At 43.5% G+C, this 16,178-nt stretch overlaps 1 protein-coding gene across 1 annotated transcript; it reads right to left on the bottom strand.

Annotated features, from left to right (window-relative positions):
• Positions 1-300: 300 nt before the first annotated feature.
• On the bottom strand, positions 301-14,492 carry ggt7 (gamma-glutamyltransferase 7). Its single transcript, XM_083641396.1, has 16 exons — positions 14,425-14,492; positions 13,410-13,993; positions 12,823-13,049; positions 12,463-12,614; positions 12,232-12,349; positions 12,056-12,123; positions 9,861-9,934; positions 9,436-9,629; positions 4,886-4,973; positions 4,165-4,292; positions 3,985-4,073; positions 3,727-3,879; positions 3,481-3,598; positions 3,210-3,347; positions 2,905-3,004; positions 301-2,348 (listed from the first exon to the last, which is right to left on the bottom strand). Exons 2-16 carry the CDS (start codon positions 13,627-13,629, stop codon positions 2,173-2,175), a joined length of 2,043 nt encoding a protein of 680 aa, XP_083497522.1. The 5' UTR covers positions 13,630-13,993; positions 14,425-14,492; the 3' UTR covers positions 301-2,172.
• Between the last annotated feature and the right edge of the window lie 1,686 nt (positions 14,493-16,178).

Raw genomic sequence — 16,178 nt, 5'->3', positions numbered from 1 at the left:
AGAATTTCCGGTTAGGAATTCAAAATAAATCCCTTTTCGAGGGAACGGGCTAATAAAGGAAATGTGGAAAATAAAGGAATATTATGTACTCAAGGAAATACAACTACAAGTTCATTTTCACAACACATTTAAAGCCATATTATATTCCTATGACAAATCTGATACAGCCTTGATGGCTACAAAAACTTTGACAATAACAAAGTTTTATTTGAGCCTTAGCCTAACACCTTAACATTCCTAATTTGTTAATGAGTCAGCAGCAAAATAAAAACAAACACTTCAAATTTAAGATGTGTGCAAACATTTTATTTATTGGGTTTGGACATTATTGATTTGGACTATCAGATACAAAGTAAGTAATAAATAATGCACATCAAGTCAAACATTAGGTGCTGCAAAGGTGTCTTAAGACAAGATACTCTAGTCTACAGCAAGGCAACAAGCATCACCATACAGTCATAGTGCACTACTAGCCAAAAAGTGAGACCGTCAGGTTATGGGCATATTGGTCAGTCAGCATTGGCCATTCTGGACTTCAACCATTTTTATTGTGATGCTTCAGCTTTACAAAAGCTGTAGGTAGCCTACCCCTTTTTAAATAAAACAATCTAAATTACAAAAAAACAAAAATAAAATAAACAATTATGCTGCCATTTCTGAGTTGCCCCAAATGTAATGCATTTTGTGTTACAACAGTAGAAATAATGCATATATAGCCCAACACATGTTTATATAAAAATAGACAACTTACAATATACTCAAGCCATCATTGAACCTGCAGATTATCCCCATTCTAAAAACAACTATCTCAATGCTATATTAAAAAAAAAGTTCACAAGCTTAAAAGAGAACAAAATCATGCAACTCAAATTCTCTTAAATAAAATATATTTTGATGCATTCATTCTACCATTGGTAATATTTAATAACTGTTAAACTGAAGAAAACACTCATTTGTTAGGAGGAAAGCAATTGAGACCTATAGGTCCTACCATATTTCCTTTTGTATAAATAATGCATAAATATTATTATTAACATGGTCCCAAGCTATTGATTGTTCGCAACAGGTTAAAACTTTAGCAGGAGTACTAAACAACATCCAAGTACAGTCAAACAAACAAACACCCAATACAAAAAGCATGAGTGTAAAATGGTTTAGCTTGTGTGTTCAGTTTCAGATCACCTCGTTTGGGTGCGAAACCACCGGTTTAACAGTTATATTATTATAACCCTTTGTTCTTTTTTTACCTTTCCTTGTGATCTTATGTGCTATTTGAAACAAATGGTCAAATGCAGGGGGAATATGAAGAGCAGATAGGTGCGTTGAGGGCATTAAGGACCACATGTCGCAATTGTCGTAAATAATCCATGGGTCATGAATTTAGCACGCTGTAAGAACTCCCTGTTCCTATTTCCACCAGTGTGACCGTCTGGAAACGTCACACACTGAGGAGGACTTTCAGGAAGGAGGAGATACATCAGTGATTTACGACACAAATAAAGCTAGCTGCAACGCCACGCAGTTCAAATGACTTAGAAAGCCTATTAATAAATGTTCACCAGAGGCTTTCCTACTGCAAGCGAAAATGTGACTAAAAATAATTTGACACTTTTCCATCTTACCTTCCTCATGTCCGCTATCTAAACCCCTCTCTGTAATCCCCAAGATGTATTTCTTTAGGCCAATTTTAAACAGAGTATCAGATCTGATTTATAAACACAATTTAATGCGCTGCTCTGTGCAATATAGGCAGCAGGGACTACGGTCATTCAGGGGACGGACATAGATTTTGAACTATTGTTGAAATTGTGAACACTAGTTATTGTGACTGAGCGCTGTTTGAGAATGGGGACGGAGGGTATACACAGCAGAAGGATGTGTGCTGGTCCTCCTAGTCATTTTTTGTGTGTCTGTGTGAGGAGGGGGGGGGGGGGGGTGTCTGAGAGGAGGATCACTATCAGCATCCATACATCTCAGAGTACACGTCATGCCTCTGTGTTCACTGTGTTTTTCTGCCCAAATCACAGTCCTTTCCCCCTGAACTTTGTTTCATATATTAGTGGACCAACCTCCCTAGCATCATCTCTGCTACCCTATTGTCCCTCTACCTGCTCAAACTGTTGAATTCCTCTTACTTTACTGTCCACCCACCATCTGCCCGTAGGCGGTAGGCTAGGGCACGTTCTTGGACATAGTGAGGGCTGAGGCGTCAGCACTGCGGGGGTCCTTCACCCCGATGATGAGGTCATTGGTTCTCCTGGTGCCCTCCACCAATGAGAGAACGTCTATCCTCTCAACCTGGTGACCTTTGGCCTGTAGCAGCTCCACGTCTTCCTGGAGAAACTCGGCTGGGGTGAGGGGGAGGAGTAGGACAGAGGAAGACGAGTTGAAGTCAGCGGCAAGAATGAACAACAGGTTGTCAAATTGAATAAATGTGATCGGTGGATGAATAAACACGTGTTAACATAATGTGTAACTGCCCACAGCGCAAACTAGCTCACATTATGATCAGATCTCAGCCAATTAGCATAGTTCAAATGCGACCAATCATACAGTGTGTTTGCATACAGGAGAAGAAGAGTTTTTTCGCTGCAAACAAAGCAGTGCACACACAATACCATCACCTGTGGAGACCCTACACCTGTCACATTTGTTTTTGTTGACAATAGACAGACCTGTCCTCTCCCCAGCTGCTCACCAATTTTGCTCACAAAAATGAGATCCGATCAAAATGTGGACAGAATAAACAGATATGTATATACCAGATGTATAGATGCAGATAATAGGATCATTCATTGTCCAGATGGCATATCCAGAAGCAGATGCATTTGAATGAAGTCAATCTCTACTATGATTATGATTGGACAAAACCAGACAAGAGCTCGATCTCCAGGAAATACTCACAGTCCACAAGAAGTGTGTTGGGCTGCAGCTGTGGGTGGAGTCTGCCGTATGCTAAACTGTCACTCAGGTTTTTACGGGAAGACAGAACACTCATCAGCACCTGTGAGAGATTGCAAAACAGAATAAGAGAGACACAATAATAACAACACATAGATAAATTACTGTGGAAAAACAATGAGGCAAGAGTCAGACAATTCTTTCCATTGGATAACAGGAACAAAAGCCAAATGCATGTCTACACAAAGGTGCATATTTACATGACTAAAAAGCGATTAATCAATGAATTTGATCAGTAACTAAATAACCTGTGTGATGCTACTGAGGGCTCTGTCCCCATTGGCGGAGCCCAGGGCCACATAAGTGCCACACAGCCCCAGGGCCGGCCTCACCGCTGTGGGCATCAGGAAGGACATGGGCCTCTTCCCAGGCTGGAGGCCGTTATGCTGCAGAAGTGGAGACCGAAAAACACTGAGCAGGTAGAATAAATCTTTTCAACAATTACAAACCCACGATGCTACTACGACTGTTGATTAAATGCGGCACAACAGCAAAGGAACGAATGAAAGGTAGAATTACTGGGTTGGGTGGAGAGGAGCTCTGCGTTTTATTTGGCCAGGAGAAATCCAGGATCTGGCTATTCAAAAGGATTCCCGAAGGAGTGACAATCCCACTGCCAAACGGTTTGTTCAGAGAGCTAAAAACATACAAAACACAAAAAGAGAGAGATTTGAATTAAAATGTCCCAGCAACATCCATTCACTTTTAATTGACTGTCGTTAGGGTTTGTTTGTGTTACAGCGGTAACAATATAGCAGGGCATACCTCATGAGTGACACGATGAAGTCGTCCGGCCCCATGACCATGACCTGGGAAGCCGCTGCGCCCTTCTCGAAGGTAAACGATGGGGCGTAGTGACCTGCGGGAAACGCCTGAGAGTCGTTGATCATCTGACGAAGCTGGGCAGCCTGGGACTTACTGGGAGGAGAACGGAACCACACTGGGTTAGAGGAAGATGCCTGAGCCAATTAGGATCAGGGTTACACGTTGTACATTTAAAGACTAGATTGCGGGAAAACCCACCTCAGCATCTGAGTGACAGCCTCTGAGACGGAGGTGTCATACAAGGGGTCTCCCAGCCCACTAGCCAGGGCCAGAGCTATCTTCATAGACTGTAAAATGACCACATGAATTACTGCAGTTTGAACAAAGACAGGTGGTGTGTTTATTATGCTGCAGGATGGTGAAGCTGGGTTGTACTACCTCTGCAATCCAGTGGTAGGTGCTGTTCCTGGGCAGCTGGCTGGTGATGTTGTAGCCTTCCAGGATGTTGAGAGCCGGGATCAGGGCGACGCCTGCATGTGGAGCTGGAGCCGCCATCACATGATGCCCTACACACAACACACAGCAACATGCAACGGGCCACACAAGATGAGAGGAAGCATGAACGAGATCTCCATGGGGGAAAGTGAGTCACTGCAGCGGCAAAAAAGAAATGGGATACAGCAAAGAAAAACTGACTATAAATAAGAATGGAGCAAATATGGGGTTTTAAACACAAAGCAACCAAATTACGATCTGATCATGTATAAAGTAGAACTATTGCGAGTGAAAAGTATGAAATGTTATCAACAAGAATATCAGAATGTATGCTAGCTAGGTGTGTCTTAAAACAGCAGCAGAGCATAGCATACTGAGAGAAAGAAATACATGAAAAATGCAGTATGTTTCATAAGAAATGTAAAAAAATATATATATTTCCCATGTCGTGTGAAAAAATATACAGTATAAGAAATACAAATAAATAAATAAATGCAATATATCTGTGTAATGTGAATCATATTTGCATTACTCTATGTACAAGGAGTGCCAATTTGCATACTGTGTATATAAAATCAACAAACAATTGATGGAGGCACCACCACATGCAGAAAAAGGGACAGTGGGGCATCTGGGTAGAGGTAAAAGCACACAGTTTATTTACCCTGATAGGTGATCTCTGCTGGCTGCTGCAAGAGCGTGCTGTAGTTTGCAAAGTCTTCCTCAGACAGCACCCCCCCTCTCGCTCGTACCTGTTAAAAAAAAATGCATGGCATGTTTGAATGTAAAGGTAAAACCAGTCGTTCTCATTTCAAAGAAATAAATCAAAATGAAAACTAGAAATGCTGGTGTAACAGGTAGAGCTTGAGCTCATGTAGATCTTTGCTGGTCCCTATGACACACCCCTGCTATGGGAGACTTCATTTTAGCAAATTGACCAATGAGCAGCAGCCACACACACCTGAGTTCCATTCTCCCTCATCATAGAGAGGGTATTTAAGAGCAAAGAGCAGCAGTGATCATTCTTCCTCCTTGGTTCTGGTGTGGTGTGCTCCAGTGTCATAGCAAAAGGTAATTTTTACTAGTGCTGTTCACAATATATTTATGAGGGAATCTCCCAACATTTTATTAATTGATTCACCTCCTTAGATTGCTCCTTCTGGACCTTCCCCCCTCTCCCCCCCCCCCCCCCCATGTCACTGACGGAACGGGGACCAAGGTAAATTATTTTATTGGTGCTTGTAATTGTAAGTTTTATATCGTGTACTAATGGCCATTCTTAAATAGGGACCGGCAGTAAAGCCCCAGCTACCTCTCCAGTGGAGTGTAGGAATCCCCCCTGACTGACTCCTGTTGCAATGGGGTTATAGTTTGATGCACCAGAGGTATTCTTCATTTCCAGTTGGGTAACATTGGAAAGGGTTAAAGGTCCGACCTTAGTATTAATTTGTATTTTGTTTCTTTGTGCAGGTTATCGACCCCTGCTGTTTTGCCTTAGTTATCTTTATGATTTAGTTTCTTATATTTAGTTTGTTGTTCCCATTTACTTTGCCTTTGCTTGTTTATTTCTGTTATTTTCTGACAAACCAGCTGTCCCCCCCCCCCCCCCCCCCCTGATCTTGAGGAGTGTGGCCGTGGTGGTGGTGGGCATTGGCAGCGGAGGGGCCCCTTCCCTATTGCATGCTTCTGTTAAATGTTCGCCAAACACCTTTTTGCTCACCCTTTGCCGTGCTTTTGCAGTGTTTTTGCAGTGTTTGACCGTGTGGTGCACCTCGTCGGCCTCGATCGTTTAGCAAGCCTCCCCTAGCCTTCGGCCTCCTCCATCAATTTCCTTTTCCCCCCCGCCTGGTAGTGTATGAATTGGTTTTTTATTGTGTTTTTGATATTAGGCAATTTTAAACTAATCTTAATAAACTAAAAGTGTTTTTATTGCAATTGTAAAATAAAACTGTTCATACTTCCCCCCTACCACAGCTTCCAACATTACTTCCTTTGCAGGCCAACTTTTCCTAAATAAACAAATAATTTTGTGAGCTTGAAACCACGTCTGTGTCTCTTTACAACTTGACCTGTGTATTTTATATAAAGTGTATTGAGCAGTATTTCCTGGGGTGCAATCCCCTAGGTGGCGTTGTTGGTAATCCAAGGTTCCAAAGCCTCTTAGTAGGCTTGGTTACACTGGGAAAATATACAAGTTTTGTGAGTGAGGTGCCGGAATTCAACAGCCATCTCCTGTAGCCTCTGATCAGAAGCACATGCGGAACATTTGCAGCAGTGGCTGAGGGGTAATCGTGACAAAATTCATGCAAAAGGAGAACAGAAACAGTAACGTGTTGCTTGAGGCAGAAGAAACAGGAATTTTCAAATTACTACCTGACAACTGAATGCTCACTCTGAACACTACTGGCTACATGTAACTAACATTTATCCTGTTGGTCGTGTAGTATAGAACATGATTTTGACTCAAATGTATGTAAACTCTTAATGTCTCTTATTACTTCATCAATATTTACAGCTTAGTAAATTACATCATCTTCATTCCAGAGGTATACACATAGCAGATATTGCTCTTTTGTAGGCAGGACATCCACTCATTTCCCCCAATCACCTGCATCGGGAAGGCAGGATGTCCCGCCTTAAATAAGCTGGATGTCCACTCAAGGTGGGACATCCGCTCATTTTCCCCCAATCACCTGCCTCGGTTATGTTTACATGAGTCATGATTGGTCAAATACCATTGAACTTCCTTCCGGGTCTGCCTCTGGCCACATTTTAATGGACAAATGTACAGACTGTCCATGGAGCATTCCAAGATTGTAGAAGAGACAGTCTGGCTTGAGAGACTACTTGTGATGGACAGTCAGGGACACATGTTGACCTCAGCCAACAGGAAGCTTCTTGCTCTGCACCCTCTGAAGACATTTTGTGTGGGAGACCCAGACCAGGGGCCCGTTCCAATACCCATACTTCCATACTATTTAGTAGGCAAAAAAAGATTTAGTATGTCCCAATACATAGTATGTCAGATGCAGTATGCCAAGAGTACCAGGATGTTGTACTACATCAGCTCCTATTTCGGAATATGCATCGATGCATGCTGCTTCAGCCAAACTTCCCCACAATCCTTTGCGCAGCAGGAAGTTATGTCTTCTTCTTCTTCTTCTAATGTTTTATGGCGGTTGGCAAACAACTTTTTGTCCATTACCGCCACCTACTGGAGTTACGTCGCACTGACTGAGCTGCGTGTTCATGAATGAGATAATTAACTTTAAGAAAGCCTTGAAATATGTTAAAACCAAACAAGCATGGTGTGTACCAAAACATGCATATCTTGATTCCTGTTTAGATCTCTGACTTAATGTTTTTGCTTTATTTATTTTATTTTGTTTATTTGATTGTTCCAATTTTGTAAATGTTTAGTCTGAATTTTTTGTATAATGTACTGTTTGTTACTGCCAGACTTTGTTTATTGAATAAAAAATAAAAAATAAACTCAAATGTGGCACTGCGGACGTCGGCGGAAGTGAGCAAGAGGTCGGAGTTCAGGAAGCTCACGTGACGACAGATGTAGTGTGTCCCAATAGTATGCATTTTGCATGCATGCTGCACACTACAATCCATACTTTGTGAGGGCAGCGGCAGTACATACTACAAGTATGGGTATTGGAACGGGGCCCAGGTTTCCAACCTGTTTGTCCAACCTGGACCTGTTTCTATCTACACAGGTGTGTATGTGCGCCTGGTGCTGGAATATGCAGCCCCTGTCTGTCTGGCACATTCCTCTGACTACAGACCAGGCTAAAAGGCTGGAAAGCATGCAGAAACAGGCTTGTAAAATCATATATGGCCAGAGGTATTCAGGGTACCCCCGCGGGTCTCTCCGGTACTCTCAAATTGTACACTCTATCAGAGACCCACTCAACTGTGTCTTGGCTTTGCCAGAAAGCTGCTAAAGGCCAACTTTAGAGCATGGCTATCCCCCCTCAGGGAGGAGCTCACAGGTCGTCAGACAAGGAACTCTAACAAACTGGGCACTCCAAGATGTTGTACGGAGAGATACAGGAGATCACCAATCCCCTATATGTGCAGACTGTTAAATGACCGTGGGTTTTAGATTTGAGACATGAAACATTCGATTTTTAGCTTAGATCATTAAAAAAAAAAAATCTTTAGCTATTTTAGATTTAGTGGTCGTTTGTGACAATAAAGACGGGCTTGTCCGTCCTGTGTTTGTATTTTATTGTAACAGCAAAAATATTTCATATATATATATTTTTTATTTTTTTAAATAATATATTTCATATATATTTTTTTATATTTCATATTTTTTTCAAAACAATTGTCACTAGCAAAAATATTTCATATTTTTGTTAGTGACAATTGTTTTGATCAACCGGTAATAATGCTGAAATAAACAACTTTCAACTGATCATGTTATATGGGTCATGAATTGTCTGATGTCATGTGCACAGGTGTTTCCAGTCTAGTGTGTGGCATCGTGTGACTGGAAAGCTCCTGAAACAATGGGTGTCAACCGCTTAACACACAACAGTGTCGCTGGCAGACCGCACCCGCCTCTGGTGTCAGGGAAGTCCTGTCACAGAAAGCCAAGTGTAAGCTTATAAATATTCACGTGTTGACGTAATAAGCATGCTCCACCTATGAGAGTCTTGATTTATTTGGAGGGGGAGTATTTAAACCTGTCATCCTTCCCGTGTCTCCATTTGACTCTGAAGAAGACACACCTGCCGAGTGTCGAAACGTCAGTCTCTGTTTGCACCTGAATAAATAGCTAAACTTGACCATGTACTCCAGATCTAGATCAAGTTATAAATATTAATTCATTTATATCTGGATGGAAACTAAAGCATAAAAGCCATGCTCAACACAAATTTATATGCATGACTTGTTGAGTAGCAAGGCTGTAGCTCATTTCCGACTTCTTGGTTTACTAATCTTCCCCTTGACCTTTTCTATTTTTGTGGGGATTTGTGGGGTCTTGTTTGTTTTCTATTGTATTTGTACTTAGGTGTCTTAACTTGTCACTAAATACCAACACAATGTGCTGCTAGTCACTTCAGCAGTAGCAGTAATAACTGTAGCACAGCGGGGACGTTAAAAGTGTTTTCGCAAATGGAGGCTATGCAGTATTCATCACGACTACTTATATAATCATAGATGCTGCTGTGCTGGGAAAAGCCCATGCTTCCTTACTGCGGCTGCCATTTCCTGCGTCAGGTTCCCGCTGTAGAAGTCTGCTATTCCATTAGCTGCGACGGCATCCATGATGGCCGCCAAGTCAAGTCTTCTGGTGAACAACCCGGAGAGGGGAGCCTGGCCGTTGGGGAGGAACAAGTCCCGGAAGGCATCCGACACATTGTGGTCCTTGACTTTAGCGAGAGCTTCAGCTAGGGAGAGACAGGAAGTACAGATGACATCACACCTGCAAAGTTTCCCTTTGTTTTTTTAATTAACTGTGTGTGCTTAATCACTGTGCTTGATAAGACTATCAACTGTCTAATTTGTTTAATACCTTGGTTCATGTTGGTCAGGAGCGATATCCATTGTGGGCAATAATGCAGTGAGAGTAATGACATTCCCTTCATTCAAGGATTAGCGCTACAATACAATAGACTTACCTAGGTCATGGGTAACATTAAACCCATTTCTGGCGATATCTGCTGCCATGGTAACCACATCTTTCCACGGCATTCTATGGAATACAAAGGTCATGTCAGTTTGGCTCGGTTTACAAACCTGTCGAACTTGTGAATGCACTCTGGAATCATCAACTTTCAAACGATTCATTTGTCAAATGAATAATCCAGAATAGCCGAGCATAACACTTATGCTCCAGGCATGCATGCATAAAGCGAGCGTGTTAGCGCTGCAACCTCATTCTCTTAAAGGATGGGTTTTCCGTGGGGAATATGAATATATATTAAATCTCACGCCCCTAAGGTTTTCGAATCCGTTGAAATTTTTGAAATTGGAGGTTTACTCACAGAGATATCAACCGAAATCCACTCTGTGTGTGGGGGGGGGGTGGTGGGGGGGAGGTGCGGGTGCGGGGACTCGAAATACTACATTTCCCACAATGCACTGGGCTCGCGTGGCCTTCGTTTTTATGCCCACCCCTCAGGCATTTGGCTGATATCAAACTCCAGTAGGTGGCGGTAATGCACATATATGTTTGCCAACCGCCATAAAACTCAAAGAAGAAGAAGAAGAAGGCTTCGACAATGAAATATACAAAGAACAAGAAATAAATCGAAAATAAAATTGCCTCCAAATTGCACCAAATGTAAACGGTAGTATATATGTCGGGAGATGTCTTCATAAATTTTTTTTCATGCATTTTAAGGCATTTTCGTAGGAGTTACGCGCATCTGATGTTGTAACTATTTTCTGTAAAAATGTGTAAAAACGGGTACATTGCTCAGCGTTGATTTCGTTACTTCAACCCACCTACTACTAGATGTAAAATTTGACGAGCTTTCCAATGCCGCCAGTCCCGTGTCGATTAGTGCTTCCGTTCCCGAGATAATGGTCTCTTTGCAAGGAACTATGGGAAGCTAATATTAGCTACAGCAGGCTAGGCGGTTGACAAGATGGCTGCGTTTTTGTTTTGGTCAAGGCCTCTGAAGGGGCGTGGAGGACCTCTAGAGGCGGGACCATGGCCAACAACAGTTGTAGTTCATAGGTGCACGACTTCCGCAAGGCGGACTTAGGCCAGATGACGCGAAACGCGTCGGCTGGCCCAAAAAATATGTGAGAGATGCTTGATATCTCTGGCAGTGAATATCCAATTTCAAAAATTTCAACGGATTCGAAAACCTTAGGGGCGTGAGATTTAATATATATTCATATTCCCCACGGAAAACCCATCCTTTAACAATTAAGGTCTCAGCGCTGATAATTGCATAGCATCAGATTAATTGCAGGCCGAGGCTCTGACCACAAGGAACAAACGTGTTGTCCTTAAACACAGCTGGTGATAACTTGACTGGCAATGGATTCACAGTCCTTCAGTTCTGAATTGAAGGCTGCCTTTTCTCATCCGATTCTTTATAGGACTAAGCTACAGTAGATGGAGTGGAAGCTCTGAAGCTCTGAAGACTGAGCCTCTCTGCATGAGGCAATTCAAATTTCAACGTTTAGTATACTTGTCTAACAGAATTGGACAAAATAACAATAAAAACTGTGTTTTTTTTAAAATTATAAACAGGGTTGTCACAAAGTGGTGTACAGGAAACAGAAGATAGTAAAGCTTCTGGCATACTCTTCGCGCACGCGCTGGAGGCGGGGCTCCGAGGAGGGCGCGCGCACTCTGCGCGGGCCAAAACAGAACATACTCAGTGCGCAGCTCCAGGCTCCAGGCAGTCTGAATGAAATTGAATCTAACGTTCCCAATTCTATGTATTAAATTATAAAAAACAACCCTCAACATTTGGGAAGGCTAAGCCACACAACTAGTTCGTTATAATCGAACGCCATGCTTCAAAGGCAACTTTACGACGGTGAGGACTCAATCACAGCAGATATCCACTGATAGCCTACCACGGAGATCTCACAGGCACAGGCAGCAAAACCCAACGCGCTGATAGAAAAGTCTCCATGGACGCGCCGCGCTGCGCTCAGGCCTCGCCCCCCGACACACCCGTGCGATGAGTCATAATCGCTGTGCGCCCTATGCGCTTGGCTGGGCGCGAAGAGTATGCCACAAGCTTAAGGAGGAAATGTAGGGAATGCAGAAGTCAGACCGCAAATAGTCACCGTATGACAGTACCGTAGATTAAAGGATTATAAATAACTGTCATGACAATCACAGTACCTGCCATACAGCTGGTGCGCCTGATGCATCCCACTGAGCATGCCCGGTACTCCAACCAGCAGGCCAGGCTGAAATACAACAGCGAGAAGAGCCCACGTCACCCACAACTCACAACTCCTTCTCTGACTCAACGTTTGACTGGAGCACGGGAGGAATACGCCAGGAGCAATGCTAACCTTGAGATCAAGGTTTGCCTGCAGCATGTCCTCATGGATGTCGGACGGTGCCGTCTCTCTGAAGTCGATTACCCGGGTCTGATTCTTACGGATGTCATGCACCAGCATAACTCCGCCACTGCAGGAAATGTCAGAAAAGCTCTATGTTGGCTTCATATTACTATTCTTTTCTTTTCTTTTGCATCTAAGGACTTAGCAGGTACTCCAAGAGGGAGATGTTATCACACTCACCCTCCGATACCAGAGGTATGCGGGTGGATAATGCCCAGACAGAGGGCAGCGGCGATGGCAGCGTCCACACTGGAGCCCTGCTTCCCCAGAACGTCGAAGCCGAGAGACGTACACTGAGCCACATCAGTCACCACCGCCCCCTGGTTAAAGACCTTGAACCAGGAGAACGAGGAAGGGAGGAACAAAATTTTAATCTGTCTGAATTTACCTGAGGGTGTGGCAGTGTGTGTGTGTGTGTGTGTGTGTGTGTGTGTGTGTGTGTGTGTGTGTGTGTGTGTGTGTGTGTGTGTGTGGGTGGGGGGGATCAGAGAAAGACAAACAACACTATTGTTACAGCATTACGAAAGTAAGACAGCCTACCTGCGGGTCTCCAAAGTAGATCTGCATGATGAGAGCCATAGTGACTCCCGTGGCGAACGTGAGGCAGGCTGTGACGATGACTGTCAGTCCATCTCGCTGGCAGGCGCAGTCGTCCGCCAGGGGGTCTCTGGTGGTCTCTCGCAGGGGCGAGATGTCATGGCTGGCCAGGTCAGAGGCCGAAGAGGGGAGACGCTGGAGGCGAGCCGTCTTCAAAAACTGATCTGGGTCTGTGGGATGTACAAACCAAACGGATGAGGATAAACAGGACAGAGCAACCATCCTAGTCCTGATATGTTCTGTTCTTTCATGCTAAACTCCATTCAAAAATCTGGCAATTTAATGTAGCCTTGATTCTTGGTAAACATACACAAACTGTAGAACATGATACACCATGCAGGACGGTAGCAAGGGTGAGCAAATTCTTAATGCTCAAATTTGACTGAAATACAATTCTGCTTAGTGAATCCCCCCCTTTGTCTGCCAAATGTAGGCCTACCAGTACCTCTTAACTGAAAATGTCTCTAAACATATTCAGGAATGTGTCAAATGTATTTTTTTTCTTTTGCAGTTTGGGCTCTCTGACTGACCGGTATCCTGCTCGCTCAGAAAGTTGTCATCATCTCTGCGGGACTTCTGAGTGTTCTCCGCGGAGAGCGAGTCCTCCTCTGGCAGCCTGGGGAAGCTGGTGATGCTCATGTAGTCAACCGGAGAGTACGCACTCCCCAAGGTTGTCTCTGGATTGGCATCTTTGTCCGTCCCTAGCCCACTAGAATACCCTGCCACAATTTCAGGTGCAGGGTTGTGCATGACTACCGGTACTGTAGGTCACGCAACAGTCACACAGTTAGGGGATCATCAAAGTCACAGATGGCATGGACAAAAGGGCCTGATCAGTTAGTTAGTGAAGGCATCCCATGTTGGAGGGCTGGTCTGGGACACACCTGCTAAAATCACTATAATATTCCTTTGTGGGCCTATTGTTTTGGGATTGTTTTAACCTCCTATGACATCACTACAATATTCCTACAGGGATGTATGGCTTCGTTGTGACATTTGCTGCCTCCTTATTACAGGATTACTGCAGGTGTTTCTCCTTGGGAAAACATTTGTTAGGCCGAGACTCTGATGTGCAGCTCCTGGGATGATTACGCATTTTCCAGCTATCCGAGTCCTGCAGAGAATAAATATGTCAAGCAGGTTACTGTAGGTTTCAACCACACATTTCGTCTTTTTTGGGCTGCCAAGCATGCGTTTGAGATGCAAAACCTCGGCTCGCAGGATCTACATAGATCGCCAGACAGGCATCCTCCATAGCCTACTTGGGACAAATCTCGCTCTGCTCTGCCTTCCTATGGCGCAGAATATGCTAATCTAACATTAAAATGCCATTATGTAACAGTAGAATTTCTATTCAAATTCAAACCACGGACAGATGATGCTAGGCAAACCTCCGAGGTGCTATTCTGTGTTTTTAAACGTTCAGATGATTCACCGCACGCACAATGACACATCTCGGTTTATTCTTTATTTATTCGTTCTTTATTCTCGAATTAGATCTATGCTACGTAAACACTGATCATTATAGCTTACATGTCTACTCACCGTATCGCGAAAATGTGTTGTTCAAGCGTAAATCATTCTCGGAAGTGCGTGTTTTTTTAGTAGAGCAGGTGGACTCTCGGCAAGAGAGGCAGAAGCTGCCAGCTGTCTCGTCACCGGCTCGGTGACGTCACACACCGGAGTGAAGTTCGCTTCGCATTAGCAAATAGGACACGCTGGGATATTATAGTTAACAGACAGAAAATCCCGTTACCAATATCAAACTGACTTCACTCAAGTAGGCGTTGCCATATTTACATCAAGCTCAGCAGCATCCTATCTTCTTACCTTTATTTACCTGCCTCCACCAGCTGTGCCACACACACATTAGCGATGAGAGAACACCCTTGGACGCACGCAGAGTAGTAGACAGCAAACTCTAGTACAGTATTGACGATGTACAGTACTATTGACGCACCCGTGATTGACGAGACCTTAGGGAAGAGACTATTTATTGTTTATTGTTTATTAGGATCCCCATTAGTTACAGCAAGGCTGCAGCTATTCTTCCTGGGGTCCGTGCTAGAGTGCTAGAGACTAGAGCGAGGTTGATAAACAGGTTTTAGCAGGTCAGCAGCATAGTGCTCCAATTACAAACCACCCTATTGTAAGGCCATATTTTCTTGTTCTTCTTCTACCTACTAAACAGATCATCTCAGGTGATAGCCACAGGGACTTCAGGGGTCAGCTCCAAAATCTCCAAATGTTCTAAGTTCTAGAGCAGTGGTTCTCAAAGTGGGGTCTGGGGACCCCCAGGCCCAGGGGTCCTTGAGGGGTTCCAGATGGTCCCCCAGCAAAAAGGTAAATAGCTTATTTTCACTATAATTCCATCAACAAGTATGTATGTGACTGACAACCTTCCAACTCTTGGCCCTGTCTTGCAGGTTGGGGTCGTTAGGCTGATGGAGTAGCCTACAGTGGGCTTAAAACCATTCAGTGTCTCTCCCTCCTGCACCTGTCTGTGTGTGCATGTTGTTTTGTTCTTTTGGTTTGTAGTTGGTTTGTGTTGTTACAAACAGTCTTAGGTAATTATTGTTATGACTGTTACAATATTTATGAAAAAAAACATTAACATTCAATTTGGTTAATATAGATATTTAATGTTATTATATAATTGATGGGGGGGAATATATCAGTGTGATTTTTCACCATTTCTGAGATGTTTGTAGCCTACTGTAAATGGTAGATATCTAGAATAAATATGTGGAAATAATACTAGTACTGGTAATAATTGCATGGTAAGAAATTGACCATATACTAACATATTACTAGCATTATAACAGTGCCTGTAATATTGTTACATTATTATTACTGGTACGTACATACATGCATACATTTACCATGAAGCAACATGTCAACCGTTTGGTAGAGGCCAATAAAAACTGTGGGGTCTGTAAAACAAACACACACACACACACACACACACACACACACGCACACACACACACGCACACACACACACACACACACACACATGCATTGACACACACACACACGCACACGCACGCACGCGCACACACACACACACACACACACGCACACACACACACACACACACACACATGCATTGACACACACACACACACACGCACGCACGCACACACACACACACACACACACACACACACACACACACACACACACACACACACACACACACACACACACACACACACACACACACACACACATGCATTGATTGTTGTTCTTATTGGCCCAAGGGGAAAAAATGCAAAGAAATAATTTTTCCATTGCTT

This window comes from Poromitra crassiceps, assembly GCF_964638095.1.
Source record: "Poromitra crassiceps genome assembly, chromosome: 8".
In the NCBI taxonomy this organism is placed as follows: Eukaryota; Metazoa; Chordata; class Actinopteri; order Beryciformes; family Melamphaidae; genus Poromitra; species Poromitra crassiceps.
This window is presented reverse-complemented; position numbering and strand designations above follow the sequence as displayed.